Source organism: Procambarus clarkii, chromosome 24 (assembly GCF_040958095.1).
Source record: "Procambarus clarkii isolate CNS0578487 chromosome 24, FALCON_Pclarkii_2.0, whole genome shotgun sequence".
Lineage (NCBI taxonomy): Eukaryota > Metazoa > Arthropoda > Malacostraca > Decapoda > Cambaridae > Procambarus > Procambarus clarkii.
In genome coordinates this window covers 5514158-5539728 of record NC_091173.1, presented here as the reverse complement: position 1 = coordinate 5539728, position 25571 = coordinate 5514158, and the positions used below count along the sequence as shown (strand labels likewise).

Sequence of the window (25571 nt, the reverse complement as noted above, 5' to 3'; positions counted from 1 at the left end):
CCCTCACTGCCCCCATCCCTCCCTCCCTCACTGCCCCCATCCCTCCCTCCCTCACTGCCCCCATCCCTCCCTCCCTCACTGCCCCCATCCCTCCCTCCCTCACTGCCCCCATCCCTACCTCCCTCACTGCCCCCATCCCTCCCTCCCTCACTGCCCCCATCCCTCCCTCCCTCACTGCCCCCATCCCTACCTCCCTCACTGCCCCCATCCCTACCTCCCTCACTGCCCCCATCCCTCCCTCCCTCACTGCCCCCATCCTGGTCGGCCGAGCGGACAGCACACTGGACTTGTGATCCTGTGGTCCCGGGTTCGATCCCAGGCGCCGGCGAGAAACAATGGGCAGAGTTTCTTTCACCCTATGCCCCTGTTACCTAGCAGTAAAATAGGTACCTGGGTGTTAGTCAGCTGTCACGGGCTGCTTCCTGGGGGAGGAGGCCTGGTCGAGGACCGGGCCACGGGGACACTAAAGCCCCGAAATCATCTCAAGATAACCTCAAGAAGATCCCTCCCTCACTTATCTATTCTCACTATTTATCCCTCACTTGAGGTGGGTATCGAGAGTGGTGGGGGTGGCAGTTTGTTTACAGTTGGTGACCCATTCTTTGTAACCCAATTACATACGAGGTGTTTAGAATTGCAAATGGCAACTCGAGAGGATTCGAGCAAACTACTACATGTACATATACAATATGCCTTTTATAAGGTATTTAAAGTTACAGTATGATTCATTACTGTTTGGTTGAATAATAGTACAGTATAAAACAATTATGCATGGTATTATTACTAAAAAATGCATTACATAAATGCCTCCTGAAGGCATCTCTGGATGCAGCAAATTCTACACAATGAATCAGGTTTGGTCCCATATACTTTGCCAAATTAGAGGTTGCACTGTAATGGCAATGGCTGTATTAAGCTTGTTGAAATACCAGTTTTTAGTTTCATTTATAGGTTTAGGTTGTGCAGCTTGATTTAGTATTATGGCATTATTAATTTCTGCATACAATTCCATTTGTTTGTATTAGTTGTACGTGTAAAATTCAGTAATAGAAAATAAAAAAATTAATTGGACATCATAAAAATATAAGTTTAAGATGATCTGTGAGGAATACTTGAATATCTACTTTCAATGCCCATAATTTTTATTTTCAACTAAACAACCCGGATTATTGATAGTTTGTTATTAATTATGCAATCACTCTTTGTAATTTGTTGTTTACCTTGTTAACACAATGTTAAATTGTTATAGTTGAGTATCCGTGCAAGTTCCCAGGTTTAGGCAAGTTAGTGACATGGGTTACCTACCTTGAGGCTACCTTGAGGTGCTTCCGGGGCTTAGTGTCCCCGCGGCCCGGTCTTCGACCAGGCCTCCTGGTTGCTGGACTGATCAACCAGGCTGTTAGACGCGGCTGCTCGCAGCCTGACGTATGAGTCACAGCCTGGTTGATCAGGTACGCGGTTGATCAGGGTTACTCAGATTGTGTATTTTTTCACCAGGTTCATGCATCAGATTGTTCAGAGATCCCAGAAAGTCCACAGAAGCAACCAAAGGAAGTAAGCAGAAGAGTGAACAGAAAGCAAAATCAGAGAGGACATTTGGTAGAGGAGGTGGAGGTTGAACACATAACTGAAAATACAAAATCATCAGGTAGCACCAAGTTGGAAAATACACGGTAAGTAGAGTTTCCTCTGTGTGCTGTGTAGGCTGTATGCAAACGATGAGTCACAGTAATGTGGCAGAAGATATGATGACCGAGCCACACACCAGAAGATGACGAGACAACGTTTCGGCCCATCTTGGACATCATCAAGTCAGTTGTTGAGATGATGACCGAAACGTCGTCGTCTCCTCATCTTCTGGTGTGTGGTTTGGTCATTATAGGCTATATCTTTTTCAATATTCTAGCCAGCATATTACCATAACTTTGGTATCATTAACCCTTAACCCTCCAACCACGCATATCATACATAAATGATATCAGTGACAAAACCGAAACCGCGCACATCATTTATATATGATTTCGTGTCTAGCGCTATAATTTAAACGCCCCGCCTGGGATAGGGGCAGCTATAGTACAGCCATGACCGATAGTTGCCAGATGCCACCTAGAAAAAAAATCCAGGCCAACATTCTTGGGTGTTAGAGCGTCAGTACTGAGCAAGCCACCAAGGCTGGCGCACGCAGCACGAGCTCACAGCACCGCTGTTCAGCTTGTGACCACAGCATCGCCTACAAATACCATAATATAAATGATACTGCTATTATTTAGCAGTGATAGTATTACTAAAGCCCCCTGACTGTGATAAAACTGACCAGGATTCTGATAATAGCAGGATTGTGGTGATATTTAGCGCTGTGCTCCATGGAGAGAGGAGTAAGGCTGTGGGAGGGAGGGTTGTGGCGTCGTTTTCTGACTGTGTGTGGCCACCATTTATTGACTGCACTCACCATACCAGCTTAGTGGTTCGATATGGTGAACACAAATGTAGATAATTATATATAACATGTGTATATTGTGAGATAACAGCGAGAGGAGTAGGTTGGGAGCCGCCATTTTGGTGAGGGAGGAGCGTCGTCTGCACGACTTGGCATGTTGTTTACTGATGGCCACTATGGTCTTTGGGCGACATACCAGCTTATTTGTTCAGGTATGGTAAATAAAACAGGTATATACTTATATATAATGTGTGTATATTGCGTAATAACGCCACAAACAATATTGTTGAAGGACAAATATTAGTGCGTCTGGCCTTGAGGGCGGCCGCCGATCAGCTGACTGTGTGAGTAGCTACGTCTTATGGTTTTTACTCACCATACAAGCTTAGATGTACAGTTATGGTGAACAAAACATGTAAATACGTATATATAACGTCTGTGTATAGTGAATAAATACAGAAAAAGTATTGTGGGAGGTGAATGAGGGTGAGTGAGGTGGTGTTGAGGGAGGGAGTGGCAGTGAGTGGCTCGCTAGTGTTTGGCGGTCACTCCTCGTTGCTTTTTGACTCACAAGACCAACTTAGTAGTTCGTTATGGTGTACAAAACATGCAAATACTTATATATAACCTGTGTATATAGTGTAACAACAGCAAAACTATTTGTTTATTGTTTTATGAACATAATAATTGAATCACTAATATGCACACCATAATTTTGAGTACAGCGATGGTTCACACATTTTATAATATAAATATACTACAATTCACTGTATGGAATAATATTACTGCAAAAAAAACAAGAAAAAATCAATCAGAGACATTGAAATAATTAGGTAATAATATATTTGTGTCAACTGCCGTCTGACAGCTCGGGCGGAGTAGACCTCGTCTGGTGAAGGCTCTGCCAACGCCCCTTTTTTGCCACACTTCCCTACCCTATTGCGGCTAAAATATGCCACCTGCGATTTTTTTGTTATTTTTTCCGTGATCAGGGAACAAAAATTAACACTTCTATAAGACAAAAGAATTTTCTGGGGGGAGCCCCGTCGGCTCTCCGGAGCTTTACCGGCTGATATGCTAATGTCAGACTTTGGCATCAGTCATGTGTATGGAGTTCTAGGGCCTACCGGGGACCACGAGCCAGAACGTGGCCCCCTCAGAGAGGCAAGGGGAGCAATGGCCTATAGAAACCCCCGTGTGGTTGGAAGCATTCTATGTCTGCCATCGACCGGGTCAAGCATCCAGAAAGGTAAGCATTCCAAAACAAACCCCTATTCTGGTGAAAATTGCTACCTAAAGCCGAACTAGTGGATAGAACTCTTCAACAGAAAACAAGGAAACTAGTATGACGTCATACGTCACCGCGCCGCTGTCTGCGCAGCTCCCCCCTCCCCGGGAGGGGGAAGGGGGAGCCCCAGACCTCCCACGCTGGCTATCCACCCATCAGTTCTTCGGCTGATGCTATAGGCAATGGTTATGTGCTCCGGCTCCAGTGGTTGTTTCAGCACTGTACCTAGAGTGTGGTGTCTGTTTTCTAGGTGGTGCGTGAGCCGGGAGTGATTCTTCAGTACTCGGGCTGCATGCGCCTAGGGTTCCCTTCCCTAGGTGCTCTGTAAGTACTGCCCTTGGGGCTTGGGGCCACCTTCCACAAGTTCCTTGGGTCCTGCCCCTGCTTGGCCATTTACTGCTTGGTTTTCAGCCGCTCTTTGTGTGCTCGGGTGTTCTGTCTCCCTTGTTCGCCTTAAGAGTAAGGGGCAGTTTTTGCACTGGTGGGCCGCAGGGTACTGTGCAGCTTGTCTTTACCAATCATAGCGGCCGGCTCTGTTCCGCTTGGGTACGCTGTCCTCTTGCGGGGTTTTCTTTTTCTTTTTGTTTATCTACCTGGTGGGGGGTCTGCCTTCGTTCTTGCCCCTTGTGTCCCTTGTGTTCTGAGTATTTTCTGGTGGTACCCCTGCTAGGTCCCCGTGAGTGTACACGTCCCGGGGGTTCAGCTCTTAGAAAGTTGTTTGGTAGCTTTGGGTGCCGGTTAGCAGTACCCTGCCTGGGATTACCTGAGCGCGAGTCCTCTTATAGTAAACGCTCGGGACCCTGGGAAACCCCTGGGGGCGCGCGGGTCCAATGGATGTGACCCCAGAGTCCCCCCCCTCGCTTCCAGCGAGTTTGAGGGTTGCTCTCACCCTTTGTCTCTGGGTGACTCTGTTTTGCCTCCGTCTGCTGCCTGTGGGGTTGGTGACACCTTCAACCCGGAGTCCTGCGAGTTTGGTTGCTCGTTGTGGCTCGGTTACCCAGTTGTGCTAACAAAGCGGGTGCGGGCAGCAGGGGCGTTGCACTTGAGCCTTGGTGGTGGCAACGTTCTCGTGGTTTCCTCCCCGGGAGCCCCGGGGCTGCCCCGTTGTAGTTCGTTTTGGGACTTGGGGGTGTTGATTGCTTCGGTTCCATCCACGCCCCCTTGTCTTTCCTCTGGATCACCCTTCCTGCCTGCATCCGGTTCCTTACCGTCTGTAGGTTCGGGGCGGGGTTTTTGATGGTGTTGAGACTCGGGCAGTCTCGGGGAATTCCCCTTCCGGGGTAGTGACGGGGGCATTTGAGCCTGTTCCTCCAGCCGTGTTGTACGAGTCTGCCAGTGGGCTCCCTTTATTAGTGTTTTCACGGCTGCCCCGGTTTTCTGGTACGGCCGGGGCTTTGGGGGAACGGCTCGGCCCCGGGGCCTGTCGTGTAGGTTCCCGGGGCTGTGAAGGGGCTGACTTGGGGGGGCCTTGGCCCCATTGGACCCCGTGGGGGTTTTTATCCCCCTCTAGGCGGGGCTTGTGGTTACGCGGAGTGGGGTTTTTCCTCCCCACTCACCGTACGTGCTGTTGGGCGTCAGCCTCTCCCTGGGCTCGGTTCCTTGGCCTTTGAGTCGGTTGGTTCCGTCCTGTGGGTGGATGTTTCCTCCCACCCCTTTTTGGGACGGTGTTTTCGTCATGTTTCCCCGTTCAATGGGGTTCTGCGTGACTTCTGATCTCAGGTGCGCCTGCGCCTTCGTGTGCCTTCGAGACTAGTGTTGGATTCTGTGTTCTCGAGGGTATGGGAAGGTTTTTCGCTACTTCCCGCATTATTGGAACGTCTGTCGGCTCCTCCTACTTGTCGCCCTGTTGGGCTACTTTTCGCCCTGTTGGGCTACTTGTCGCCTTGTTGGGCTACTTGTCGCCTTGTTGGGCTGCTTGTCGCCTTGTTGGGCTGCTTGTCGCCCTGTTGGGCTGCTTGTCGCCCTGTTGGGCTGCTTGTCGCCCTGTTGGGCTGCTTGTCGCCCTGTTGGGCTGCTTGTCGCCCTGTTGGGCTGCTTGTCGCCCTGTTGGGCTGCTTGTCGCCCTGTTGGGCTGCTTGTCGCCCTGTTGGGCTGCTTGTCGCCCTGTTGGGCTGCTTGTCGCCCTGTTGGGCTGCTTGTCGCCCTGTTGGGCTGCTTGTCGCCCTGTTGGGCTGCTTGTCGCCCTGTTGGGCTGCTTGTCGCCCTGTTGGGCTGCTTGTCGCCCTGTTGGGCTGCTTGTCGCCCGGTTGGGCTGCTTGTCACCCGGTTGGGCTCCTTTTTGGGCTCTTTGCTTTCTTTTGAGTTTCTGCGGTCTGGCGTCTTTTGGCTGGCGCTGGATGCGGTGTTGTTTATATACCTGTCTTTATTTAGGTATATTTTTGTACGACTGAGACCGTTCGCACACCAGTGACTGTCCCTTTTTCAACCCTTCCTGTCCCCCTCATGTGCATGTCCAACCCATGCTGGAGTCATTCAGGGGACCCTCCTTTTTTAATGTTGTGAGGTGTGGGGGTTGTAGGGTTGGTTCTGTACTCACCTGGTGAGGCTCCTGGCTGTGCTTGCAGGATTTGAGCTCTGGCTCTTGGGTCCCGCCTATCTGGTAGAACTTGCGGGACAGTACCAGTGGAGTGCAGTGGTGCTATTGGCACATTTGGGGAACACTGTATTACCATCAGAGGTCTGTGCTTGTTACACGACCTACTTGCGAGCATAAGCCTTCTTGCTGGTTCGTCCGTGGACTTCCAGGGCGCACTAGCCTGTTTTCGTATGGCAGTTCCGGCCCGTCCTGGTTGTGGGGGTATGTGGGCCGGTGGACTGCTCCTAGCAGCTGCCTGGTGGGCTACCCTCTGGCCGGTCTAGCCTGGCCTTGGGCCGGGCTTCAGGTGTAAAAGAGCTCCCAGTACCTCATCCAGCAGGTATCGAGCGGGGTTTCTCCGCCGTCGATCGCCTGGTGCAGGTTTCTGGGCCTGCAGGGTTTTTGTCGTGTCTCCGTTGGCCCTGTCTGGGGTCTGCCTGCTCCGTTCTCTGCCTTTGCAGAAGGGAGTTGCTATTTACATGTTGCATGTTGCAGTGGTGTCTGTTAATGCTGCTGCATGTGTGCATTGGTACCGTGTTTCACGGTGGCGTGTCCTTGTTCCTGTGTCCGGTTGTGGAGTGGCACTTTGCTGCCGTTTTGTGCCTGGGGATTGCGTGGGGGTTTTTCTGTCCCTGCCTGATTGTCCACCCCTGGTTGTTCTCCTGGTGTTTTTGTGCTTCTGCTCTTTCTTCCTGCCTCCTCTGCAGCAGGGATGTTCTGCGTTTGTTCTTAGGCGTTGGTCAGCCTGTGTCCTGTGATGTGCTTCTTTGTCTCGGTCTATTGCAGTTGTTCGTACCCCTTGGTTCGGGTGCTGTTCTGGCGGCGACCCTTCCGCCTTCTTTGGTTTCTTAGCTTGCCCTGCCGGTTGGTTTTTTTGGGGGTCTTGCGATGTCTCGCGTCGGACCCGTCGTTTCTGAACTCCTGGCGGGCTTGCATGCTTTGGGGAGTTTTTCTGTTCGGCAGACGTTCCATCTCCTTGTGCCGCCTGGGTTTCGGTGGTCGCGCCCGAGATCTTCCCGCGGCTCCGCTTTTTTCCTGGGCTCGGAGGGGCCTTGTCGGGGCTGCTTATGTTCTGCCTCGCGGTCTCGCCTCCGGTTGGTGGTCGGGTGGCTTCGTGGTAGGTGTCCCACCTGCGTGCTTCTCTTGGCGGCAGTATGGGGTATTTTGGCGGTCCTTCCTTTTCCTGTCCCTTCTTAGGTGGTTACTCTTGTTAGCTTGGTTTTCTGGTGGGGGTTGGGGGCCATCGTCTTGCCACATACTGTCGCCTCTTTTCGTGCAGTGCGGGCGGAGCCACTTCAGCTTGCTTTCGGTCTTGGTGTTGCTTCTGCACCGTTAGTCAGCTGTCTTGTGCGTCGTTTCACCTCCGGCCTGTTCATGCGCCGCTTGCACCATCCTGGTCTCTGGTCAGCGTGCTCTGTCTTCTCCTCGGTTGGTAGTGCCCCTTCGGTTCCGGTGTGTTTTTTCGTCGGCTCTTTCCTTTGGGCCTTTGCCTCTTGGGGTCGAGTCGGAGTTTCCTTGCTCCTTCGGTTTTAGCATTTTGGTTGTTTGGTGGCAGCAGTCTCCATCTTTTCTGGAGCGGGGTGGGGCTGCTGCATTCTGGAGGGGTCCAGGGTTTTTTGGTTCTTCGTTGGTCGGGCCGGGGGTGTGTCGTTTTTGTGTTCAGTGGCGGCCCTCCGCTGTTGTTTGCGTGCCGCAGCGTTTGGGTCCGGAGCGCGTTTTGCGTTGATCCGGTTCTGTTCTTCCGGTTCGCGGGTGATAATGTCCCGGGTGGTCGTGTTCTTGCGGCTACGCTGCCTGTGTTCTTCCCTCATGCCTGTGGCGTTCGTGGCTTCGCTGCCATCTGGGCGACGCGGCGTTGCGGTCTTTCGGGCATGGATTTTTGGTGTTCGTGCAGGGGCCTTGCTGCTCGTGGTTGTCGTGTTGTTCCCGAGATTTTCGGGGCTGTGGCGCCTTGAGTTGGCGTTTGCTGCCGGTTGTCTCGCCTCCTTGGGGGGTGCGTGGTGTCCGCCTCCCGGTTCTGTCCCTTTGACCTTCCTCTGTGGGTAGTTAGCTTCGGGGAGCCGACGGGGCTCCCCCCAGAAAACCAGCGTTGAATGTAATGAAACGCCATTTTCTGGGTGAGACCCGGAGGCTCCCCGGCAACCTTCCCTCCCTCCGGTCGGCGTTTTTCGCGTGTTTTGACATCCAGCCTCAGAACTGATGGGTGGATAGCCGGCGTGGGAGGTCTGGGGCTCCCCCTTCCCCCTCCCGGGGAGGGGGGAGCTGCGCAGACAGCGGCACGGTGACGTATGACGTCATACTAGTTTCCTTGTTTTCTGTTGAAGAGTTCTATCCACTAGTTCGGTTTTAGGTAGCAATTTTCACCAGAATAGGGGTTTGTTTTGGAATGCTTACCTTTCTGGATGCTTGACCTGGTCGATGGCAGACATAGAATGCTTCCAACCACACGGGGGTTTCTATAGGCCATTGCTCCCCTTGCCTCTCTGAGGGGGCCACGTTCTGGCTCGTGGTCCCCGGTAGGCCCTAGAACTCCATACACATGACTGATGCCAAAGTCTGACATTAGCATATCAGCCGGTAAAGCTCCGGGGAGCCTCCGGGTCTCACCCAGAAAATGGCGTTTCATTACATTCAACGCTGGTTTTTTGGATTTTTTTTTGTTGTTGCGCCTGTGGGTGTGAATTCCATTTGGGCCCCTAGCGGTTTGAGGGTTAACATGGTAGGGTATAATATCCTTTCTTCCCCACAGGCGCATGTAATTTTGAAAAAAAAAAAATATATATTTTTCTTCCTAACCTGTTAATTTGTGTTCACTGATCACGGGAAAAATAATAAAAAAAATCGTAAGTGGCAAATATTGCCCACTATAGGGCGGGGAAGTCTGGCAAATTATAGGCGCTGACTCAGCATGCGTCCCTGGCAGTCTGTTGCTCGCAAACTGTCAGGCCGGAGTTGCCTATGTTCATCCTATTCCACATTCCATAACATGGCATTTATTAACATTAAATTCCATTTGCCAAGTGGTGCTCCATATACTTATTTTGTCCAGGTCATCTTGAAGGGCATGACAATCATCTAAGTTTCTTATCCTTCCTATTATCTTAGCATCATGAGCAAACATGTTCATATAATCTGTATACCAACTGGTAGATCATTTATGTAGACAATAAACATCACTGGTGCAAGAACTAAACCCTGTGGTACTCCACTTGTGACATTTCTCCAGATCAATACATTGCCTCTGATTACCGCCCTCATTTTTCTGTCAGTCAGAAAATTTTTCATCCATGTTAGAAACTTACCTGTCACCCCTCCAATATTATCCAGTTTCCAGAACAACCTCTTATGTGGAACTCTGTCAAAAGCCTTTTTTAGGTCCAGATAGATACAGTCAACCCAACCATCTCTTTCCTGTAGAATCTCTCTGGCTTGATCATAGAAACTGAGTAAATTCGATACACAGGATCTTTCATATCGAAAACCATACTGTCAGCCTGATATTATATAATTTCTCTCCAGGTGTTCTACTCATTCAGTTTTGATTATTTTTTCCAATATTTTCACTATTACACTTGTCAATGATACAGGTCTATAATTGAGGGGGTCTTCCCTACTGCCATTTTTGTAGATTGGAACTATGTTAGCCTTTTTCCACACTGTAACGGGGGGTGGGGGAAATAGCTCTATCTTGTCCATTATTCCACCCGTCGGGAGCGGGTGTGGGTGTGTGTCAGGAGCGGGTGTAGATTGGTGTGTGTGTATGTAATTACCTAAAGGAATTACCTAAGTATAGTTACAGGATGAGAGCTACGCTCGTGGTGTCCCGTCTTCCCAGCACTCTGTCATATAACGCTTTGAAACTACTGACGGTCTTGGCCTCCACCACCTTCTCACCTAACTTGTCCCAACAGTCTACCACTCTGTTTGTGAAAGTGAATTTTCTTATACAGTATTTCTTCGGCATCTGTGTTTAGTTAGTTTAAATCTATGACCTCTTGTTCTTAAAGTTCCAGGTCTCAGGAAATCTTCCCTATTGATTTTATCAATTCCTGTTTCTATTTTGTACATAGTGATCATATCACCACTTTTTCTTGTCTTCTAGTTTTGGCATATTTAATGCCTCTAACCTCTCCTCGTTGCTCTTGCCCTTCAGTTCTGGGAGCCACTTAGTAGCATGTCTTTGCACCTTTTCCAGTTTGTTGATGTGCTTCCTAAGATAGGGGCACCACACAAGTAAGTAATTATCAATAGAAGGCACCAAACCGAGAAGGCTATGTAGCACCATCAAATGTGCGGGATAATCAGAGGGCGCTAAATATCACCAAGGATGCCAATACGCGAACAGAAACGCATAAGGTGAATGATATCAAAATTATCCGAATCGCCAAGAGAGACTATTATAGTCACTATTGAGAGACAAGTGACCGTGAGGGACGGTCGGAAATCAAGACACGCTCATCCCGGAAATCAGGACATTCAACAAGGATATGCACAACTGTAAGAGGGACAATGCAATTAGGACAATAAGGAGCAGGGCTGTGCTCCATTAAGTGACCATGAGTTAAGCGAGTATGGCCAATACGCAACCTCGCCAGAGCCGTTTCCCATTGCCGGTTACGGTGGTAGGGGGACGGCCACGAGGACAGACAACTTTTAAGAGAACGCAGTTTGTTACCAGTAACAGACGACCAATAAGCCTGCCAACGGGTAAGGATGGAGGAATGGATAACCGGGTAAAAGTCGGAATAAGGAATACCTTTACGAGAGATGGGACAAGAGTGGACAGCCTCCCTGGCGGCAGCATCCGCACGCTCATTTAAATTGACACCAATATGGCTGGGAACCCAACAAAACTCAACCGACTTAAATTTACTGTGAACAAGAACAGCCAATGCTGGATCACGACAACCACTGGATGAACCAGATTAACCCTTAAAGTGCGCATCACGTCATATGACGTGCTGGACGTTGTTCCAGTAAACTGCGCATCACGTCATATGATGTGTTGGAGTACTACGCAAGATTTAAACAGCCCGCGGATACACGGGGTTCACCACACCTTCATCAGGGCTCTTGTAAACAGACGCCATTTTTAAAAAAAATCGTGGGCCAAACTCCCGGGTGTTATTGGCCTCAGTATTGAGTGAGCAACCAAGCCTGACGCACGCAGCATGAGCTAACAGCACTGCTGTTCAGCTTGTGACCACAGCATCGCCTAAAAATGCCAAATTATACTTGTTCATGCTATTATGTAGCGATGATATTATTACAGAAGACCCCTGACTGTGATAAAACTGACCAGGGTTCTGATAATAGCATAATAGCAGGATTGTGGTGATATTTAGAGCTGTGCGCCATGGAAGGAGGTGTAATGCTGTGGGAGGGAGGGTGGTGTCGATGTCTTCTGACTGTGTGTGGCCACCTTTTATTGACTGCACTCACCATACCAGCTTAGTGGTTCGTTATGGTGAACACAAATGTAGACACATATATAACGTCCGTATAGAGGGTATAAACAGCAAGAGAAGGTTTGGAGCCGCCATTTTAGTGAGGGCGGTGGCGTCGTCTGCACGACGCCACCGTGCAGACGACGGTGTTGTTTACTGGTTACCACGATGGTCTTTGGGCACCATACCAGTTTATTTGTACAAGTATGATGAATAAAACAGGTAGATATTTATATATAATGTGTGTATATAGCGTAATAACACCACACAGTATTGTTAGAGGAGAAATATTAGTGCGTCTGACCTTGAGGGCGGCCGCCGATCAGCTGACTATGTGAGTAGCCACATCTCTGTGCCTTTACTCACCATACAAGCTTAGATGTACAGTTATGGTGAACAAAACATGTAGATACTTATATATAACGTCTGTATACAGTGAATTATAGCAAAAACATTATTGCGAGAGGAGAATGAGGGTGAGTCAGATGACTGGAGGGAGGGCGGGAGTGGCTGGCTGGTACACGGCGGTCACTCCTCATTACTTTTTGACTCATAATAGCTACTTAGTGGTTCATTATAGTGAACAAAAGATGCAAATACTTATATAACCTGTGCTTATAGTGTAATAACCGACAAAGTATTTGTTCACTGATTGATGAACATAATTGAATCAACAATATGCACACAATATTTTTGAGTACACCAACGATTCACTCATTTTATTATATAAATAGATCAAACTACACACTATTGAATAATATTACAGCAAAAAAAGTATGAAAAATCAATCAGAGACATTGAAATAATTCGGTAATTATCTCTTTGTGGCAACTCTGGCCTGACAGCTTGCGAGCAACAGACCGCCTGGGACGCACGCTGAGTCAGCGCCCATAATTTGCTAGACTTCCCCGCCCTATAGCGGGCAATATATGCCACTTGCGATTTTTTTATTATTTTCCCGTGATCAGTGAACACAAATTAACAGGTTAGAAAGAAAAAATAATTTTTTTTTTTTTCAAAATGACATGCGCCTGTGGGGATGACAGGATATTAAACCCCGAGCATGTTAAGGGTTAAAGGACCCGAGAGCCATGAAAGGCACTACGAGAGTCAACAACAACTACAAAGGAAGATTGACAACAAGAGAGCAGGAGATGAAGAGCATAGAGAATAGCATAAAGCTCCGCTGTGAAGATGCTAGTCCCATGAGGTAACCAACACATATAAGTGTGATCACGAAAAACAACAGAGTAGCCAACACCGTCCGCAGACTTAGACCCATCAGTGACGATGGAAACGGAGTGGAACTGAGAAGAAAGTGCTCAAGGAAAAGGCGTTTTAGAACCATAGGAGGGGTAAAAGCTTTAGGGATGCGGGTCAAGGATGTACAAAACTGCGAAAGGGGGACTCTCCATGGGGGCAAAGAAGAAACTACATGAGGAGAAATATTAGAAATACGAACGGAAAGAAAATCCTGTAAGCGAGATAACAGGACAGAAAGAGGGAGGCGGTGAAGAGGAACAGGAACCGCAGGAAGGGTAAAAGTTAAAGCACGACAGGCGAGAGGAAGGATGTTGCAAGGACTGCAACATAGATAGGAGGGATAGGAAGCCGGTGTCAACATACAAGCTGAGGACGGGAGGCAAACGAAAGGCACCAGAACTGAGGTGCAATCCAGTATGGTGCAAAGTATCAAGACGTCGAAGAGGGGAAGGAGAAGCAGACGAGTAAGCAGGGCAACCATAATCGAGCTTAGACAGGACGAGAGAGGAATGTAAAGCAAGGAGTACGCGCCTATCCACTTCCCAAGAAGTATGGGACAATACCCGAAGGAGGGTAAGGGCCTTAAAGCACTCAACACGGAGGTAAGAGATATGGGGAGACCAAGACAAACGAGTGTCAAAGAATAACCCCTAAAGCTTCGCGGAATCTTTGTACTCATGGGTATGACCATAAAGTGACAGAGGGATGAAGAACGACCCATTTCCGAGTAAAAGTCTTGGCACAAGTTTTAGTAGTAGAGAACGTGAAGCCATGATCGGTGGCCCAAGATGACACGGCATCAATCGCAAGTTGAAGCCTGCGTTGAAGGAGAGGCGAATCATCACCCTGACAGCAAAGGGTAAGATCATCGACATACAGAGAGGAGAAGACTCCTGAAGGAAGAGAGGAAAGAAGACCATTGAGGGCAACCAGAAAAAGAGTAGTGCTCAGAATACTACCCTGGGGCACTCCTTCGTATTGCTGAAAAGAGGCAGAGAGAGCAGTACCAAGCCGCACCCGAAAGGAACGACGAGAGAGGAAGCTGCGGAGAAAGAGAGGGAGATGACCACGAAGGCCAAAAGAATGAAGCTGGGATAGAATATGATATTGCCAAGTGGTGTCATAAGCCTTGTTGCCGTCCTTTTTGACCTGGAAAACGGAGGTCTTCGCAGCAAAAGCAGTACGAATATAGACCTCCAAGTTCACCAGGACATCTGTTGTCCTGTGGCACTTGCGGAAACCAAATTGAGAAGGGGAGAGGAGGTGATGGTGTTCCAGAAACCACATCAGACGAACGTTAACCATACGTTCAAAGAGTTTGCAGACACAACTTGTAAGGGCAATAAGGTGAAAGTCCTTAGGGGAAGTACCCAGAGACCCTGGTTTGCGAACAGAGAGGACAACGGCATCGAGCCAGTCCTCAGGGACTGACGACGACTCCCAGATCCAATTATACAGACTCAGTAAATACTGAGACGTGCACAGAGGGAGATGGCAAAGCATCTCATAATGAATACAATCGGAGCCCGCCACCGTAGAACCGCAGAGGGCCAGGGCAGAACGAAGTTCGGAGAGAGAGAGAAGGGATCGTTATAAGGAAGTCGAAGACGAGTGCAGACATCTAAAGGACGAGACTCAAGGACATGTTTACGAAGAAGGAAAGATTGGGGAAGATGAAGACCAGAGCTAACAGAAGAAAAGTGGGAACCCAGTTTGGTAGTGACCTGCAATGGGTCCGCCACAAGAGTACCACTGAGGTGAAGGACCGGTGAAACATCGGGAACGAACTTACCCGCTATCTTGCGGATACGCTTCCAGATCTGTGGCAGAGGAGTTTCGGACGTAATGGTGGAGACATAAGATGCCCAACATTCACGTTAAGCTGTTCGGATGGCCCTACGGGCCACCGCACTCGCCTTTCGAAAGAAAAGAAAAGAATCGGCCATCTGTTGATGGCGGTGTCTCTTCCAGGCTGCACGCTTACAGCGGACAGCCCGAGCACAGTCTGCATTCCACCAGGGAACGCACTTCCGTGGACCCTGAGACGAAGAGAGAGGAATAGAGCGGAGGGCAGTGTCGAAGACAGTGTCATGAAGAACGAGGAGAGAGTGAGGGAGAGGTCAGAAAGAGCAGCACTGAGGGTAAAGATGTTCCAGTTCGCTTTTGCAAACTGTCACCTAGGGAAGGAAAGGGGAGGGTGAAAAGAGAGAAAGGTAACAAGGATGGGGAAATGGTCACTGCCATGGAGATCATCAAGAACCTGCCATGTGAAATCTAAGTAAAGAGAAGACGAGCAAAGAGAAAGATCAAGACAGGAAAGGGTGCGAGTCCGAGAGTCCAAATGCGTGGGCTCACCAGAATTCATTAGAGACAGGGAAGAAGAGAGGATAAACGGCTCAAGAAGGCAACCCCGGGTGTTCATCAGAACATCACTCCAAAGGAAATGACGACAATTGAAATCACCCAGCAGGAGCACAGGCTCCGGCAAGGAGTCCAGGTGGTGTTTCAGATCAGGAAGAGAAAGCTGGACACTCGGGGGAAGATAAATGGAATAAACAGTGTACCATTTCCCCACAAAGATACGAGCAGCAGAACAATGGAGAGGCAAAGGAAAAATTAAGGGGACAAAGGGAACATCAGAATGAATCAAGAGAGCAGAAGAGTTAGGAGCCCCAGCAAGAGCTGGGGGGGGGGGGGGGAGAGAAAGGACTAGCCACGAAAGCGACCAGGATAAGCACTAGGCCATTGGTCCTCGAGTCTCTGTGAAGGTGCCAGGTGGTCCCCGGTAGGCCCACAGAACTCCATACACATGACTGATGCAAAAGTCTGACATTAGCATATCAGCTTGGATTGCTCCAGGAAGCTATCCAGGCTGATAGCTTGGATAGCTTTTCAAACTTTAAATGGGTGAGATGCCGAGCTTGCTTGAACGCTGAAGCTTCGGGGACTAATCTGAGTATCTAGTGGGCCATTTTTGGTAAGTAGAACTGGCCTCTAGGACTTTCCCAGAAAATTTCTTTTCATTACATTTAAAGCTGGTTATCCTTAAATGTTTCAAAAAATTGCCCTGCATCTAATGCAGCGGTATTACAGATGTGAGACAGTGCCGTAGGCTAGGGAGCTGGACGAGCATACTGGCTAAGGTCGCTAGGCACAAAAATCATTACTAATAATAAAATATTGAAAAGCCAAATTATTAAAGTGAATTGTGTTACTGATACTGTTACTAAATACTGTTACTAATACTGTGTTACTAAACCTTCTCCAGGTATGATGGATGGATGAATGGATTTATTCCCAAAATGAATGAATTTGCTTTAATTTTTTGACATTGTAAATACATTCCAGTGACCAGTGAAATGCTCACTGCTACCATGGTTCCTGCCCGCCATCAGAGGAGCTGGAGGAACTCTACAATCTGTGACGAGTAGCCTTGTATCCTGCATGTAACCAATGTTGTAGCCCTTTTTGTGTAATGAAATTTTAAAATAAAGTGAGTTATACATATATACACACAATTATTATTTTTTTTAAACCTAAAAGGGGGTACCACCTCTGGTGCAAGTGTAGGAACCCATAGTCTCGGAGAAGAAAATATAGAATACCTGTACTCAGAGAAGACCTTGTGGATCCTCACTGAACACTTTGATATTTTCTTCTCCTCCCATCCTTATTCTTTTTGTGTGTGTGTGTGTGTAATTACCTAAGTGTAGTTACAGGATGAGAGCTACACTCGTGGTGTCCCGTCTTCCCAACACTCAGTCATATAACGCTTTGAAACTACTGACGGTCTTGGCCTCCACCACCTTCTCACCTAACTTGTTCCAACCGTCTACCACTCTGTTTGCGAAAGTGAATTTTCTTATGTTTCTTCGGCATCTGTGTTTAGTTAGTTTAAATCTATGACCTCTTGTTCTTGAAGTTCCAGGTCTCAAGAAATCTTCCCTATCGATGTTATCAATTCCTGTTACTATTTTGTATGTAATGATCATATCACCTCTTTTTCTTCTGTCTTCTAGTTTTGGCAAATTTAATGCCTCTAACCTCTCCTTGTAGCTCTTGCCCTTCAGTTCTGGGAGCCAATTAGTTGCATGTCTTTGCACCTTTTCCAGTTTGTTGATGTGCTTCTTAAGATATGTGCACCACACAACCGCTGCATATTCTAGCTTTGACCTAACAAAAGTCGTGAACAATTTCTTCGTATATCGCCATCCATGTATTTAAAAGCATTTCTGAAGTTAGAAAGCGTGGCATAGGCTCCTCGCACAACATTCTTTGTGTGGTCCTCAGGTGATAGTTTTCTATCTAGAACCACCCCCAAGATCTTTCTTGATCAGAATTCTTTAAAGATTTCTCACATAATATATAGGTTGCGTGGGGTCTATGTTCTCCTATTCCACATTCCATAACGTGGCATTTATTAACATTAAATTCCATTTGCCAAGTGGTGCTCCATATACTCATTTTGTCCAGGTCATCTTGAAGGGCATGACAATCATCTAAGTTTCTTATCCTTCCCATTATCTTAGCATCATCAGCAAACATATTCATATAATTCTGTATACCAACTGGTAGATCATTTATGTAGACAATAAACATTACTGGTGCAAGAACTGAACCCTGTGGTACTCCACTTGTGACATTCTCCAGTCCGATACATTGCCTCTGATTACTGCCCTCATTTTTCTATCAGTCAGGAAATTTTTCATCCATGTTAGAAGCTTACCTGTCATCCCTCCAATATTTCCCAGTTTCCAGAACAACCTCTTATGTGGAACTCTGTCGAAAGCCTTTTTTAGGTCCAGATAGATACAGTCAACCCAACCATCTCTTTCCTGTAAAATCTCTGTGGCTCGATCATAGAAACTGAGTAAATTCGATACACAGGATCTTCCAGATTGAAAACCATACTGTCTGTCTGATATAATATCATTTCTCTCCAGGTGTTCTACCCATTTAGTTTTGATTAGTTTTTCCAATACTTAAACTATTACACTAGTCAATGATTCAGGTCTATAATTGAGGGGGGTCTTCCCTGCTGCCACTTTTGTAGATTGGAACTATGTTAGCCTGCTTCCACACGACTGCTACGACTCCTGTACACAGGGATGCCTGAAAGATCAGGTGAAGTGGAATGCTGAGCTCAGATGCACATTCTCTCAGAACCCATGGTGAAACTCCTTCTGGGCCAACTGCTTTATTCTTACTGAGCTCCTTGAGCATATTTTCCACTTCATCTCTAGACACCTCTATACACTCTATGTTGTTCTCTGGAATTCTTATCGTATCTGGTTCTCTGAAGATTTAATTTTGTACAAACATGCTTTGGAACTTTTCGTTTAATGTTTCACACATTTCCTTTTCATTTTCCACGAATCTGTTTCCCATTTTTAACCTTTAGATATTATCCTTTACCTGCAATTTGTTGTTTATGAATTTGTAGAATTGGCCCGGTTCTGTTTTACATTTATCCGCTATCCCTTTTTCAAAATTTCTTTCTGCCTCTCTCCTTACTGCCATATAGTTGTTTCTCGCATCTTTGTATCGCTGGTATGTTTGGGGGTTTGGCCTCTTCCTTTACTGATTCCATTTTTGTGTCTTTTGGTCTCTGGCCCTCTCACAATTTCTGTTAAACCAATCCTGTTTTCTGGCCCTGTATCTCTGCTTTGGTATGAATGTTTGTGTGCCTTCATCATATATTTTGCAAAATTTGGCATACATTTCATTTACTTCCCTGCCTAGCAACAAGTCTGTCCACTTACACTCATTAAAAAAATGTCGAAGTTCCCCATAGTGACCTCTCCTTAAATCGAGTTTATCATCTGTTTCAATGTCCCCATTTTCTTCTAGATGATATCTTAAAGCATATTTAATGTCTAACAGGATGTGATCACTCTTTTCCCAAGGGAGGAAGGTACTGGATGTCAAAAATCTCTTCTTCTTTCCTGGTGAATACTAGATCCAGTACTGACGGTATATCTCCCTCCCTCATTCTTGTGGCTTGCTTTATGTGTTGATACAAGAATGTCTCCAGAATGAGGTTCACAAATCTGCATGTCCAAAAGTCCTCCGTTCTTGCTTCATAGGCCTCCCAGTATATTGCTTTAAAGTTGAAGTCCCCCAGTATCAACAGTCATGATTTATCTTTATTTGCTTGTACAATATCATCTCTCATGACCATTATGAGGCCCTCTCGTTTGTCATCCAGTTCTTCCTTTGTCCATGTGTTGCTTGCTGGTGGGCTGTAGGCATTTAAAATTATCAGCTTATCCTGATTCCAGACCTACAATGCCATTATGTCAATATCTTGAGGGTTTTCAAATATTAACTCTCTTACCTTCAGGTGTTCTTTCACCAGCACAGCCACTCCTCCCTTCCTAGTTTTCCTGTCACGTCTCCAAACTGAATAACCCCTTGGGAATAGGACTTCATTTAATATATTTCCTTCAAGTTTCATCTCTGATAATGCAACAATATCTGGGACCATGAGCTGAATTATATCTTGCAACTCCAAAGTTTTTGACCTCACTCCATCTATGTTGGTATATACAATTTTCAGGAACTTGTTCCCTTTCCCTTTGCTCTTTACTCCCCCTTCCACTACTGATCTTGTTGCTTTGTTTTTATGTACCATTTCACAAGCTTTCCAGTCCCTGTCACTTTGTAGAAAAAAGAATTTGTCTTCATTTCTATCCCCATTTAGACGTTTTGCTTCAATTAGGTTCATTTTCAGCTTTTCTCGCCTGTCTTTCCTTGAGAGGTCTTGTCTTATTGACCAAAGTTTGCCAACCTCATCACTGCAATTTCCTGGCATTTCTAAGCACTTCCATCATGGTTTTCACTCCATTAAAGTCACCCTTAAGGGGCGGTTCTTGTCTTTCTCATATTTTCCTATTCTTCTAAAATCACTGACATTTTCCTTTAATTTAATAATTTAATCAGGTGTAGTGGCATGGGATGTTGAGCAGTGTCTTCTATGTTGGCATCTTCACGTTCTGGTCTTCTTCTAACTCTCATGGTGGATAGATTGATCCAGATGTGTGTGTGTGTGTAAATTTTTTTTTTTTTTTTTAACCTAAGTGTAGTTACAGGATGAGAGCTATGCTCATGGTGTCCCGTCTTCCCAACACTCTTGTCATATAGCGCTTTGAAACTACTGACGGTCTTGGCCTCCACCACTACCTCACCTAACTTGTTCCAACCGTCTACCACTCTATTTGCGAAAGTGAATTTTCTTATATTTCTTCGGCATCTGTGTTTAGCTAGTTTAAATCTATGACCTCTTGTTCTTGAAGTTCCAGGTCCCAGGAAATCCTCCCTATCGATTTTATCAATTCCTTTTACTATTTTGTACGTAGTGATCATATCGCCTCTTTTTCTTCTGTCTTCTAGTTTTGGCATATTTAATGCCTCTAACCTCTCCTCATAGCTTTTGCCCTTCAGTACTGGGAGCCACTTAGTAGCATGTCTGTGCACCTTTTCCAGTTTGTTGATGTGCTTCTTAAGATGTAGGCACCACAATATCTCGTGTGTGTGTGTGTAATTACCTAAGTGTAGTTACAGGATGAGAGCCACGCTCATGGTGTCCCGTCTCCCCAGCACTTTTTGTCATATAACGCTTTGAAACTACTAACGGTTTTGGCCTCCACCACCTTCTCACCTAACTTGTTCCAACCGTCTATCACTCTGTTTACAAGAGTGAATTTTCTTATATTTCTTTGGCATCTGTGTTTAGCTAGTTTAAATCTATGACCTCTTGTTCTTGAAGTTCCAGGTCCCAGGAAATCTTCCCTATCAATTTTATCAATTCCTGTTACTATTTTGTACGTAGTGATCATATCACCTCTTTTTCTTCTGTCTTCTAGTTTTGGCATATTTAACCCTCAAACCGCTAGGGGCCCAAATGGAATTCACACCCACAGGCGCAACAAAAAAAAAAAATCCAAAAAATTCTTTCGTCTTGTAGGTGTTCATTTTTTGTTCCCTGATCACGGAAAAAATAACAAAAAAATCGTAGGTGGCATATTTTAGCCGCAATAGGGTAAGGAAGTGTGGCAAAAAAGGAGCATTGGCAGAGCCTTCGCCAGACGAGGTCTACTCCGCCCGAGCTGTCAGACGGCAGTTGCCACAAATATATTATTACCTAATTATTTCAATGTCTCTGATTGATTTTTTCTTAGTTTTTTTGCAGTAATATTATTCCATACAGTGAATTGTGGTATATTTATATTATAAAATGTGTGAATCATCGCTGTACTCAAAATTATGGTGTGCATATTAGTGATTCAATTATTATGTTCATAAAACAATAAACAAATAGTTTTGCTGTTGTTACACTATATACACAGGTTATATATAAGTATTTGCATGTTTTGTACACCATAACGAACTACTAAGTTGGTCTTGTGAGTCAAAAAGCAACGAGGAGTGACCGCCAAACACCAGCGAGCCACTCACTGCCACTCCCTCCCTCAACACCACCTCACTCACCCTCATTCACCCCCCACAATACTCTTTCTGTATTTATTCACTATACACAGACATTATATATACGTATTTACATGTTTAGTTCACCATAACTGTACATCTAAGCTTGTATGGTGAGTAAAGGCCACAAAGACGTAGCTACTCACACAGTCAGCTGATCGGCGGCCGCCCTCAAGGCCAGACGCACTAATATTTGTCCTCCAACAATATTGTTTGTGGTGTTATTACGCTATATACACACATTATATATATATATCTACCTGTTTTATTCACCATACCTGAACAAATAAGCTGGTATGGTGCCCAAAGACCATAGTGGCCATCAGTAAACACCATGCCAAGACGTGCAGACGACCCTCTTCCCTCACCAAAATGGCGGCTCCCAACCTACTCCTCTCACTGTTATCTAACACTATACACACGTTATATATAAGTATCTACATTTGTGTTCACCATATCGAACCACTAAGCTGGTATGGTGAGTGCAGTCAATAAATGGTGGCTACACACAGTCAGAAAACAACGCCACAACCCTCCCTCCCACAGCCTTACTCCTCCCTCCATGGAGCACAGCGCTAAATATCACCACAATCCTGCTATTATCAGAATCCTGGTCAGTTTTATCACAGTCAGGGGGCTTCAGTAATACTATCACTGCTAAATAATAGCAGTATTATTTATATTATGGTATTTGTAGGCGATGCTGTGGTCACAAGCTGAACAGCGGTGCTGTGAGCTCGTGCTGTGTGCGCCAGCCTTGGTGGCTTGCTCAATACTGACGCTGTAACACCCAAGAATGTTGGCCTGGATTTTTTTTCTAGGTGGCATCTGGCAACTATCGGTCGTGGCTGTACTATAGCTGCCCCTATCCCAGGCGGGGAGTTTAAATTATAGCGCTAGACACGAAATCATATATAAATGATGTGCGCGGTTTCGGTTTTGTCACTGATATCATTTATATATGATATGCGCGGTTTGAGGGTTAAAAAAATGGTCCCAATCAAGCAGAACCCAGTTAACTGAAGATCCAGATACAAAGGAATGGTTTGGATTGATCCATAGGATCGTTGTGATTGGTTGTAACAAAATACTACTTGCACCGATGTGAGTCCTCATATTATTAGACCCGAATGTGAATTCGGTGCTGAAAAACATTACTGAATTCGGGAAAATAATATTTGCTTTATAAAGAAATATTTTCCACTACTAATGTGGTATAAAAGTAAGCTCAAACATAAACCCACTATTTACACCAAGGATACATGCTCGGAAATTGAGATGTGAATCGAAATGACATGAGAAAATATGTTTTGATTAATAAAATTCAATGGTATAATTTGGGGATAATGTTTGTGTTGTGCTGTTATTTTGACTTGTGTAATTAATGTACGGTAATTATTACGTAAACTTTCCCAATTATGAGTGTACAACTATTTCTGAATAAAGCTTTTCATTTGATTGATCTATCTTAATGTCTTTTTTGGTCTGCTTCATAATACTGGTTGTGTTGTGTTTAGCTATTTACTTCACTCATGACAACATGCTACTTGATTTTTGCTGGAACATTTCTTATACAAATTCATATACTGTACTTACTCTTAACCCTTAAACTGCACATAGCGTATATATATGCCATGAGTAACAAGTCCCACCGTGCACATTGTGTATATATACGCCATAGGATGCCAAGAACGATTCAAATGTCCCGCGGTGTAAAGGGGTCACCCATAACACTACACTTCTTGGGTCACCCATATCGTAGCCAGGGGCGATTGTAAACAGACGCCATCTTGAAAAAATTCTAGTGCAGGCCTCCTTTGTCTCCCAGGCCTTAGTTACTGGCCAGACACCAAGGCGTTCGACAAATGTGACCATGGAGTGATAGCTCACAAAATGAGGTCAATGGGAATAACTGGAAAAGTAGGACGCTGGATACTCAATTTCCTGTCGAACAGAACACAAAGAGTAACAGTCAATCAAATAAAATCGAGTTCAAGCGCAGTTAAAAGCTCTGTACCTCAAGGTACAGTCCTTACACTGCTACTGTTCCTTATTCTCATATCTGATATAGACAAAAATACACGTCAGCACTTCGTGTCGTCCTTTGCAGATGACACAAAATTCAGCATGAAAATTACCTCTGCTGAAGACATTGAAAAACTACAAGCAGATGTCAACAAAGTTTTCGATTGGGCAGCAGAAAATAACATGATGTTTAACAGTGATAAATTTCAGGTACTCAGGTACAGCAAAAATGAGGATCTGAAACATAATACAGGGTACAAAACACAATCGAATCTTCCCATAGTAGAAAAACAGCATGTCAAGGATTTGGGAATAATGATGTCCGATGATCTAACGTTTAGGGAGCATAACCAAGCAAATATCGCGTCAGCCAGAAAAATGATCGGATGGATTACGAGAACTTTCAAATCCAGGGATCCCATCACAATGGTTGTACTCTTCAAGTCACTTGTGTTGTCCCGTCTCGAGTACTGCTCAGTACTCACTTTCCCCTTCAGAGCAGGAGAGTTTGCTGAAATAGAGGGAATACAGAGAACATGTATGGCACGCATATACGAGATAAAACACCTAAATTATTGGGATCGTCTCAAAGCTCTCCAAGAAAGAAGACGAGAGAGATACCAAATAATATACACATGGAAAATACTGGAGGGCCAGGTCCCAAATCTACACAGTAAAATAACAACGTACTGGAGTGAACGATATGGAAGAAAATGCAAGATTGAACCAGTGAAGAGCAGAGGGGCCATAGGCACAATCAGAGAGCACTGTATAAACATCAGAGGTCCCTGGTTGTTCAACGTCCTCCCAGCGACTATAAGAAATATTGCCGGAACAACCGTGGACATCTTCAAGAGAAAACTGGACTGTTTTCTAAGAGAAGTTCCGGATCAGCCGGGCTGTGGTGGGTATGTGGCCCTGCGGGCCGCTCCAAGCAACAGCCTGGTGGACCAAACTCTCACAAGTCAAGCCTGGCCTCGGGCCGGGCTTGGGGAGTAGAACAACTCCCAGAACCCCATCAACCAGGTATCAAGCAAGTGTGCGCTTCACGACACAGCGTCTGACCTCGCTCAGCGCACTGCGCCGGGCAGTCATTGACCGAAGACGAAACTACTAATGAATTGTTCAAAGAAGTTGACGAATCTGATATTGATGACTCAGATATAGACGAGGACTATACACATCCTGAGGATATAGAAACAACAGATAGTTCGAGTGAACATGGTGCCAGGAGGGTGAGGATACTACGAGAGTCGCCCGTTACTACTCAACACCACTTCGTGCCCAAGCACATAGTTCATGTGTTCCATTGCCAGATTATGATATGATCGACGAGTCTGAAGCAGGTGAATCATTCTCTGGTTTTAGTGATTTAGAATCGGAGAATAGTTTTGCTACGCCTGCTAGTGCCAGTCATAGTTTCGTCGCATCAGCTGCCCGCCCAGCTAAGCGCCGCCGGATGAAGCAAAATGGCGACAATGAGGAACAAATCCCCTTACCTTCCAATACTTTTCCCTCATCGTCCCTTCCTGCCTCTACTGTTGCTAGACCTGCTTCAGCTCTGGTCTGGTCCTGGTCCTCGGATTCCTCGCCGTGGTGCAGCTAATGGCTATCGGAAGACAGCAGGTTTATTTGTGTGGAGTGATGGGGAAGATTTTGTTCCACAAATTCCCGACTTTGACTATAGAGATGTGGGAACTACAGATCTTTTCCCTAATTCAGGTGACGAAATGAGTGAAATGGACTTCTTCACTGCATATTTCGATGAGCCGCTCATGGAACGTGAACATGATCAAGTCTGTTCGTTTCATGAACATGGTTCATGAAACGAACAGACTTGATCTCATTGAAGGTGAGGATGTATCAGAATTTTCAAGATAAAAGTGTTGGAAAGAGACGACTGTAGGTGAACTGTATGTGTTTTTTGCCATTTGTATGTTGTTGAAACATTTTGTGAAACACGTAATATCCCATTATTGGAGCAAAGACAACACTGTTCCAACACCATTGTTCGCGAAATATATGTCCCGAGACCGATTTCTGATAATT

At 45.9% G+C, this 25571-nt stretch overlaps 1 protein-coding gene across 7 annotated transcripts in view; it reads left to right on the top strand.

Moving 5' to 3' along the window:
• The window catches only part of LOC123761783 (uncharacterized), a 235395-nt gene that overhangs the window by 104662 nt on the left and 105162 nt on the right, over positions 1 to 25571 (top strand). For 6 of the 7 annotated variants that reach the window (XM_069330505.1, XM_069330506.1, XM_069330504.1 and 3 more), the window contains one exon: positions 1498 to 1673. In XM_069330505.1, coding sequence (XP_069186606.1) covers positions 1498 to 1673 — 176 coding nt within the window. Of the gene's footprint in view, positions 1 to 1497; positions 1674 to 16358; positions 16529 to 25571 lie in introns of those variants that run through there. The other variant, XM_069330507.1, reaches the window with a different exon arrangement.